The sequence below is a fragment of the Mytilus edulis genome, chromosome 7 (genome assembly GCF_963676685.1).
Source record: "Mytilus edulis chromosome 7, xbMytEdul2.2, whole genome shotgun sequence".
NCBI classification, from domain to species: Eukaryota; Metazoa; Mollusca; class Bivalvia; order Mytilida; family Mytilidae; genus Mytilus; species Mytilus edulis.
In genome coordinates this window covers 33,932,714-33,942,008 of record NC_092350.1, presented here as the reverse complement: position 1 = coordinate 33,942,008, position 9,295 = coordinate 33,932,714, and the positions used below count along the sequence as shown (strand labels likewise).

General features: G+C 32.1%; 1 protein-coding gene across 1 annotated transcript; it reads left to right on the top strand.

The window, feature by feature from the left end:
* Positions 1 to 221: 221 nt before the first annotated feature.
* Positions 222 to 3,695, top strand: LOC139481310 (fucolectin-6-like). Its single transcript, XM_071264546.1, has 3 exons — positions 222 to 434; positions 2,057 to 2,281; positions 3,353 to 3,695. Exons 1-3 carry the CDS (start codon positions 275 to 277, stop codon positions 3,574 to 3,576), a joined length of 609 nt encoding a protein of 202 aa, XP_071120647.1. The 5' UTR covers positions 222 to 274; the 3' UTR covers positions 3,577 to 3,695.
* Positions 3,696 to 9,295: the final 5,600 nt, after the last annotated feature.

Here is a 9,295-nt window from a genome sequence, read left to right as displayed (position 1 = left end):
TGAGAAAGTAAATTATTAGTCATTAAGATTAAAGGACAATTTCATAAAATAGCGATAAATGATAAATACTATATTGTCCCTTTATTGATATTTTGAAATTTCACTCTGTAAACATACTATGTACATGTATTTCGCAAAGACACGACAACTAATTACAATTTTGCGTGATTAAATTTCATACGAAAAATCCATCAGTTGTAAAAAGTAACAAAACAACAAAAGCATCACTGATTCTGCAATATTATTCTGAGTAATAATTGCAAGCTAAGAGAAAATGCTAATTTTATTATTTTTTCTAATAATCAATTTCTCAATTACAAATGGATATGATTCATACAAGTTGCACACAATCGAAAAAAAGTTAGACACCAACACGGAAACATTGAATAGGTATTTTGATATATTACAAAAAATACTTAGAAGACTTCCAAAAGGTATGTATACGTTTATATTTTGATCATTGTATAATGTATGTTGATAGTGTGTATCCGGTGAAACCCATGTTTAAATAATATAACTACATTAACCCAGTACATTAAGTTGGCGCGGTAGTATTTCCTGGCCCATAAGGGATAAGGATAGCCTTTTTAGAATTTTCACCACTTTCTAACACTGCAAAATTTTTACATACACAGTTCACCGAAGTAATTTCATTTTACTTTTTAGAAATGAATTTGAACGTGTATCATGACCGTTTAAGTCCACTAGTGATTTTAAGTATCTTATCATGCAGTGAATACACAAAAAAACTCTCAAAAATTTATTTTCATGTGTTTGTAAAATTATTTCATATTTTTCTACACCTGATTCATCCCTCAGTTTGGGAAAGTGCGTTCAGTTGATACTGTATTTTTTGTCCAATCACAATGTTCAGATACATTGACTTCGGTAGGGTACACTAAAGAGCAACCTAAATTTTGGAATGCAAATACTACCGAACAGTGCCACCTTATCTATTTCACTAACATGACTACAGGGTACTGTAGTGTAGTATGCGGATAAGAGCTGGAACGGACAAGAAATATTCATGAAGTAAAACAAGATCAGACAGTAAATATAAAAAAAGAAAATGTGATGTGATTGCTACTGAGACAACTCTACACATTAGACCAATAGACACAGAAATTTACAACTATAGGTCATTGATTGAACAGCCTTCAACCACAGGCCTTAACCCCAAAGTTATCTATAAAAGGCCCCCAAGTGACAAATGTAAAAAAAAAATCAACGAGTAAACAAACAGCCTTATTTAGTTTGTTTATTTAAAAAGAAGTCGATTGATTGAATACTCACAGGGGTGCTTAATTACATTAGTTTAATCACAAAAAAGGTCGGACAAAGTACTTTTACTAAATATTACTTTATTACACATTATGCGACACTTTAGGATAACCAAGGAGTATTCGATTCGGATTCAGATGACACACAAAGGTGGCCTAAAATTATTATTGAAACATATACTTTATGTACCAAGTTTGATAGCATGTTAAGTTCCGAAACAACATTTTGACATATGAAGTATAATTTACTCATCATGAAATGTTATCAACCTGGATTTGCTTGATAATTGTGCCGCTAAAAAATCGAAACTCTTCAATCAATCTGTTAAAGTACTTCATAGTTTGACTATCACTTGGAAATTGATTATTACATAACGTCATAGATTCGATCTAATACTGATTTATACCAAAGGTTTCACAATGTCAACACACAACATTGGTGACAAAGAAAATATGATCTCATCTGAATCTTAACTAGTGTCCAGTCGTGTAACATATTTTATGGCATAAAGGTTAAAAATAAATCAGTCTGAGAGTTCATGTATTTTGTTTGGATTTAAAAAATAATATAGTGATAAAGGGAAGTTATATGGGCCGCCTAACATAAAACTAACACCAAAAAAAATATTCAATGTTACTAAGGAGATAAGAGAATTTAAAGTACATCACAAATAGTAAGTGGAAAAGTCTACAATTGGTGTATATGATTTTGGCAGCTTTAGTCAGCTAGGATGCACAAAGTAGAGATTGGATTTTGGTCATTTATCTCATTCCAGGTAACCCGTATGTTCAAGTTTTGCAAGAGGTTGCAGCAGGAAAAAAATCTCGACAGAGTACACAGTATGCTAATCATATATCTGGATATGCAAACGACGGAAATTTGAATACGTTTTCTCACACAAAAGATACAAAAGATGACAAGTCCCTATACTGGGAGGTTGATCTTGGTCATTATTTCAAGATTAGACAGGTTGAAATATTTGTAAGGAAAGATTGCTGCGGTAAGTTGGTAGTTTACATTTATAAATATAAAAAAAAGATGTGGTATGAATGCCAATGTCTGAAATTTTACAAAGTCTATTGTAAGGTATGCTCATATGGATATTACTACTTGTATATATTACGTATACGTAACAGCCGAAATTTATGACTGTGTATTGGCACATTTTCTACACAAAAAGCTTAAACGGAACTTTTTTTTTATTAATTTTAATCAGCGGACTTCTATACATACTTTATATATATATGAGTGGCTACCTTCATATTTCGACTACAATTTTACTGTATTCTGGGCTATTCATTTAGTTATTTTAGTAAGTGTTGTTGGAAAAAAGAAATACAATCTTGTGAGTGTATATTGCATTTGTAATTTTCGCAAACACGACTTTGCAGACACCCTACAGCTCTACGAATGCACTCAATACTTATATATTGATTTATTTGTTAGGACATGGGGATACACTGAATGATTTTACATGTTGTTTAAAGGTGTTAGGTCAGACTGCAAGGCTTCCACACACGTTTAAAGGCATCGTTTAGCTCTAGTATTTGCATCATGAAACCATCAAGCATTGACACATACTAAATATGGGAAAATCTAGCAAAGTTATCCAACTTAGATAATGAGCCAAAGGTCAATGTCTTATAATACAATGAAGCATAACATAACAAAATTTCCAAACTAGCTAGAATTGCATAACATAGTTTATTTCTAAATGCCATTGTTGATGGCAACAATGCTTAATTAATATTTCGAAATTAGATAATTCGAAATTAGATAAATAAATTGTCAAATTATTTTCTTCAAAGTGAAACTGCTGATGGAGTAAACATATTAAACTTATTGAACAAATATTAACGTGTTTCTTGACACGTTTTGTAAATTACTTATATTATATTGACACCCTTTAATATGTTTTTTTCAAGAAAAGCAAAATCTCAAAAAACATATGGAAAATTTCCATGCGGTGTACGCGATAGTTTGATTTAGTTTAGTTAGTCTTTAAATCTCTATGTTTATCGGTAATTTATACTTCTGTACACAATTAGGTGCATGGATATTTATATTTCAGGTAACGTTATCCGTCAGTTAGATATAACTGCAGGGCCATCACATAATCAAATGACGAGGTGTAATTTTTACAAAGGACCAGCCAGGACAGGAGACCACCTGGTCTTTGAATGCAGTCCGATAATAAATGGCCGTTACGTCAGGATACAGAAAATGGTTTATACATCAAACTTAGCTTTACTCGAGGTGAAGGTCATGGCTGTAGTAGACAAAACGGTTGGATAAGCAGACAAGTTTTTTTTTAATGCATTTGCATGATTTGAAGCATATTGAAAAATGTTTTCATTAAATACATCATGTTATTTTATTGCAAAATTAAGCATTTGAATATAATCTTTACAAAAGATTTGTTTATTTCGACAAGCCTTACGCATGTTACGGTAGAGACTGTATTGTCTGAATTGTCTGAAGTGTCTGACTTTTTCCCCAAAAAAATAAACAAACTACTTGACGTGGCATCTGGTTTCAAATGTTTCTGTTGTTTTCCTCTTATAGTTGATGTTTTTTCCTCAGTTTTAGTTCGTAACCCGGTTTTTTTTTCCCTGTCGATCCATTTATGACATTCGAACAGCGGTATACTACTTTTGCCTATATCTATAACTAAAAGAAAAAGAGCTGAAGACTTCTTCTGGAGAACATGTAGGCAATGATGTTACAGTCAATTTTTCATCAACAAGATATCATTGTAATTATACTTTTTAAAACCCATCAATATACATCATGTTCATATTTCATCCTACCTCTGACAAGGAATAACTTTGGTTAAACGTGAACACGTGGTTACTGTGAATATCTGATATTAGTACGTTATAATTTTTTTTACTTAGATACACGGTCAGTGGACGCAATTTATTATAAATGCACTTTTGGTAGTAAAACTGAGATGCTTCAATTAACATACATTGTAAACATACATAGTTTTATGTAAAAACAAGAAAAAATGTCTTGGGGACATTAGCGTTCTTACTGAAAATTAATTGACAATTTGTGAAATTTGTTTTGAAACTGAAAAATAGTAAAGTTAAGTTAATATCATTTGATTAAGAGGTAGCGACTGAGGGATCTTGTAAACTAATATCCTGGCCTGACTAGAATTTAGCGTGAACAAACTTGCGCATTGCAGGACACAAATTAATATCGTGCACAAAAATACAGCCTTGTGGAAAAAACAATTGTAACACAATATGCGAGTCCCGCAAAAGGTGGTATGAATATTCAGTCTGAAATCTGCATTTAGGGTACATAAGGAGTATATTTCTTGGGGCTTCGGAAGTAGCTATATAGATAGACACTGCTGAAGACTAAGATTGAATGTGACTTGTTTATTACTATAAAAGAGAAGAGAACGATACCTAAAGGAGATTCAAACTTCTATGCCAAAAATAGACTGACAATGGCATGGCAACAAACAAAGGTACACAAAACACAACATAGAAAATATACACTGAACATTCTAACCCAACCAAAACTAGGGTTGATACCAGGTGCTCTAGAAGGGAAGGCATATCATACTCCATAACAAATGTATAATACGTATATAAAAGTACCTAATTCAAGCTGCTTTTTAACTCAAGTTTACATCTGCAGGACTAGACTTCATAATTTTCAGTTTAAATTCAGCGGCGCTTGAGTTTACATTTAAACTTTTTTTAAGAGTTTATATTTTCATCTATAAACTTATATTTTAGCTCTTTGTATCAACAGCCTAGTATTCCAATATATTTTATATAACATTAGCGCTTGATTGCATATCTACAGAGCTGCTGTAATTTGAGTTAGATACATTATTTTCTCTAGAAACAGTTCCAGTCTCGTGTTATTGGTATTTAACCTTTATATGTTCATATCAATTAAGAGCTACTGGAGGATAAAATGTATCAAATTAAATTCTAAATCGATCTACATATAGAAACTAAATAAAAAGTAAAACAACAAAATACTTAACTCCAAGAAAAATTCAAAACAGAAAGTCCCTTAAAATTTGGCAAATTCAAAAGTTTAAACACATCAAACATGCAAGTTAAACAGTCGGAATGGAAGACAACTGTCATATTCCTGACTAGGTACAGTCATTTATTTATTCAGAAAATGATGGATTAATTAAACCTGGTTTGAAAATGAGTTTGATCTCTCACTTGTATGACAATTGCATAAAATACCATTATATTGACCACAAGGTGTGAACAAAGCAAACATACGTAATATGTAAAAATCTAAACAATAGGGGTACAACATTGTATTACCATTTCAATCAATATATAAACAAACAAATATGTAAGTAAAGAAAAAAGGGTATATTGACAAAGTACATACGCAAAATTGAAACACTAGAATATCTTGTCAATATTATTTGAAGCTTTGTCAGTAGGAACAGCAACATATTAATTGCAAAGAGATGATATAAATTTAACCTTTTCTATGTCTCTGACTTTGGTTGGTCATTCACACAATTTCTTAACTGATAAATTCGACGACTTTTCTGTGACCTAATTGTTTTGACACATTTATTATTCTATGTTCTTATGTTGTACTGTTACACAATGTCCAAGGATAGGGGAGGATTGGCATCCCGCTAATTTATTTTAACTCCACCACACTCTGTATGTATGTGCCTGTCCCAAAGTCAGGAGCCTGTAATTCAATGGTTGTCGTTACATGATGTTTTTTTCGTTCATTTTTTGTACATAAAGTAGGCTGTTGTAGCTGACTATGCGGTATGGGCTTTGCTCATTGTTTAATGCCATACGGTGATCTATAGTTGTTCATATCTGTGTAATTTTGTCACTTGTGGAGAGGTGTTTCATTGGCAATTATACCACATCTTTTTTTTTCAATTTTTACCTGATGTAAGATACAATCAGAAGAATGTCGATATATAGAAAGAAAGCTTTAAACATTGAACATAATGGTTGATTATCAAGGGGTGCGCGTTTCCCATCATGATTTCCTCGATAGAGGGTTGATGCGAACGAGAAAGCTGTTAAGCCAAGAGTTTCAAGTGGTGAATTTTAACCATTCCTTCGAAATTCTTACGTACAACATCACGAGTTGGATGATCGTTACAGTATATGTGTTTAAAACGAATATGTTCCAATCATCATAACTGCCATTCCTTGCTTTTTTTCCACTGAAAGTGTCCTATCGAATTAAACGTATTACTTTCATGAGCAACACAACGGGTATCACATGTGAAGCATTATCTGCTTACCCTTCCTGAGCACCTGCGATCACCCTTAGTTTTGGTAAAGGTTGTGTTGCATAGTCTTTAGTTTTCTCTGTTGTTTTTTTTTTTGAATATTTTAATATGTGTTTGTCTCTTGGTCTTTTTCTTTTTTCTGACATAGCGTTTCCGTTATATTTTTGACTTTTGAGTTTGAAATTCCCTTTTGGTATATTGAGTCTTTTAAGATATTTTACCTTAAATGAAACAACATAAAACCTGGAACATCCTGAATTGTACAATTTTGTAGTGAAACACGACTGTTTGGACGTCAACCGCTACTAAAAAAGAACTAGTTAGGGAAAATCTAAATAACTATATTATCACTCTTCAACTTTGTACTTGTTTGGCTTTATGAATATTTTGACATGAGCGTCACTGATGTTTCTTATGTAGACGAAACGCGCGTCTGTCGTACTAAATTATAATCCTGGTACCTTTGATAACTATTATCATGGTTATGGAAGGTCCTAAATTTCATTTGAAATCATGGTACTCAAATTCTATGAATATATTTCTTTATTCGAAAATTGCTCGAGGTGTGTTTTAACATCTAGAGGATTAGGAAGATGGGATGGGTATCAACATTCTACCTTGTAATAGTTAATGACAGTTTCTCCATAAAAGTCGATAAGAGTGCCGTCTTTCCCTTCCGGAGCACCCGAGATCACTCCCAGTTTTTTATGGGGATCGTGTTGTTCAGTTTTTAGTTTCTTATGTTGTTTCTTGTGTACTATTATTTGTCTGATTGTCTTTTTCATTCAAAGCCATGACATTGTCATTTGAGTTCACCATCAAAATTTAATATAGGTTTCTAGATACTTTTTCCTTGATTCTACAAATTCATCGAAAGGGTTTACAGCTATATATTTGATGTATATCTTGTCTGAGTTAGCATTTTAGCGCTGATATTATATCACAGAGCACGTATGCTAGACTTTCAATGCTAATATGTCGACTTCAGATCTAATGCAATTGCTAGACGTTTTTTTACTGGACTTTACGATGTGTTTATATACATTAACTCATCATAGATTCCAGGATTGAAATTTGATATTTGCGACAGACGTCCGTTTCATCTACAAAAGACTTATCAGTGACGCTCGAACTAAATAAGTTAAAAAAGCAAAATAAAGTATTAAGTTGAAGAGCACTGCTGACCAAAAAGTCATAAAAGTTTTGCCAGATACATCTAAGGTTATCTATATCTGAAGTAGAAAAAAGCCTTATTATTTAAAAACATTTGCTGCATATTAATAAAAGGACATGTTAACTAATATGCAGTTTTAATTATAACCTTCATTGTTATGGCTCATTTATTACAAAAAGGAAATTAGACATTACAAATAGTAAATTTATAGTATTTCATATACACAGAATAATTTAAAGAAAATGTTTTAAACTGGTATTGTATTTTATTTTGCAAGTGATAAATTGGCCATTTGCTGTTCAAAATGTATTATAGCAATAAACAATATTTTGTTAAATAAAACAGAGCATAGCATGTAACAATGAACGTGACTTCATGCGTCAGCACATGTTAACATAAAGGGGAAAGGGGATGGTTGAGATCTCACAATACAGACTTAGAATAAGAATAAGAATACTTGATATTCCAATCAATGGATCTTGATGGGCAGCATGACATGTATACACACAACACAGTACATTATGAGTTGTAACAGAAAAAAAATACATTAAAATTGAAATGTTAAAAGATGTTATTATAATAGAGCTATATAGCTACATGTGTATTTCTTCATTAAATATAGAAATATGTAATTCCAAGCAGGACAAGTACAATTATCATTGTTATTACATATATTTATTTACATTGCCTCTAACATCTAGACATTTAATAGTATGATTCCATTTATATATGTTTTTTAGACAGAGATATTTTCATTTGTATTTAACAAAACAAATTTGACCTCATTTAAACAAGTTTAACCCCGTCGCATTTTTTACGCCAGTCTTATTTCAGGAGCATCTGGCCTTTGTTAGGGTTGTATGTTTTTTTTTTATTATAGTTCATTTGAATGTAAAGTGGAGTTTAGTGTGACGTCCATTTTCATTGAACTAGTACACCTTTTGTTTAGGGGCCAGGTGAAGCCCGCCTCAGTTGCGGGATTTTTTCGCTATGTTTAAGATCCATTCGTAGCCTGCGACCGTTTACTGCACGTTGGTCGGATTATTGTCTCCTTGACACGTTCCCCATTTCCATTCTCGATCTTATGAAAACTTAATATAAAGAAAATTGAAATGGCATATTTTCTTCTGGAATTCACAATATAAAAACAAAATTTAAATAGAAATGAAATGTAAAAATAATTTAAAAGGTTTTATTTGTTTAACATTTTGGAAAGTTCTTTAATTCTTATCAGGGCCTGGCTTAGTTCTTGTTTTAAACGGTTTTGTGCTGCTAGATGACAGCACTTTCTCGCACATCGTTGTGCCTTTTCTATCTCGCCCTTTCGATAGTGCAAGTCCGTTTTCACTAATAAGTATGAAGTCTTTTCAACAGCAGGAAGTTTTCCAAAACTTTTAAAGTCAACAATACATTCTTCAGCCTCTTTTATATCAATCATCTTTTGATGCCTTGTCTCAAAATTTTCACCGCAATGTAAATTAAGTCTAGCTATCATGGACAGCGCAAAACATTTCCCATGACTTGGTTTGCCACGATATTTCTCATCAAGTTCAAAGAACTCTAAAGATTTCCTA

Coding starts and splice junctions, on each gene's coding strand:
- LOC139481310 (XM_071264546.1), top strand. CDS start 275: ATGCTAATTTTATTATTTTTTCTAATAATCAATTTCTCAATTACAAAT. Junction 435..2,056: donor ACTTAGAAGACTTCCAAAAG/GTATGTATACGT, acceptor ATCTCATTCCAG/GTAACCCGTATGTTCAAGTT. Junction 2,282..3,352: donor TGTAAGGAAAGATTGCTGCG/GTAAGTTGGTAG, acceptor TTTATATTTCAG/GTAACGTTATCCGTCAGTTA.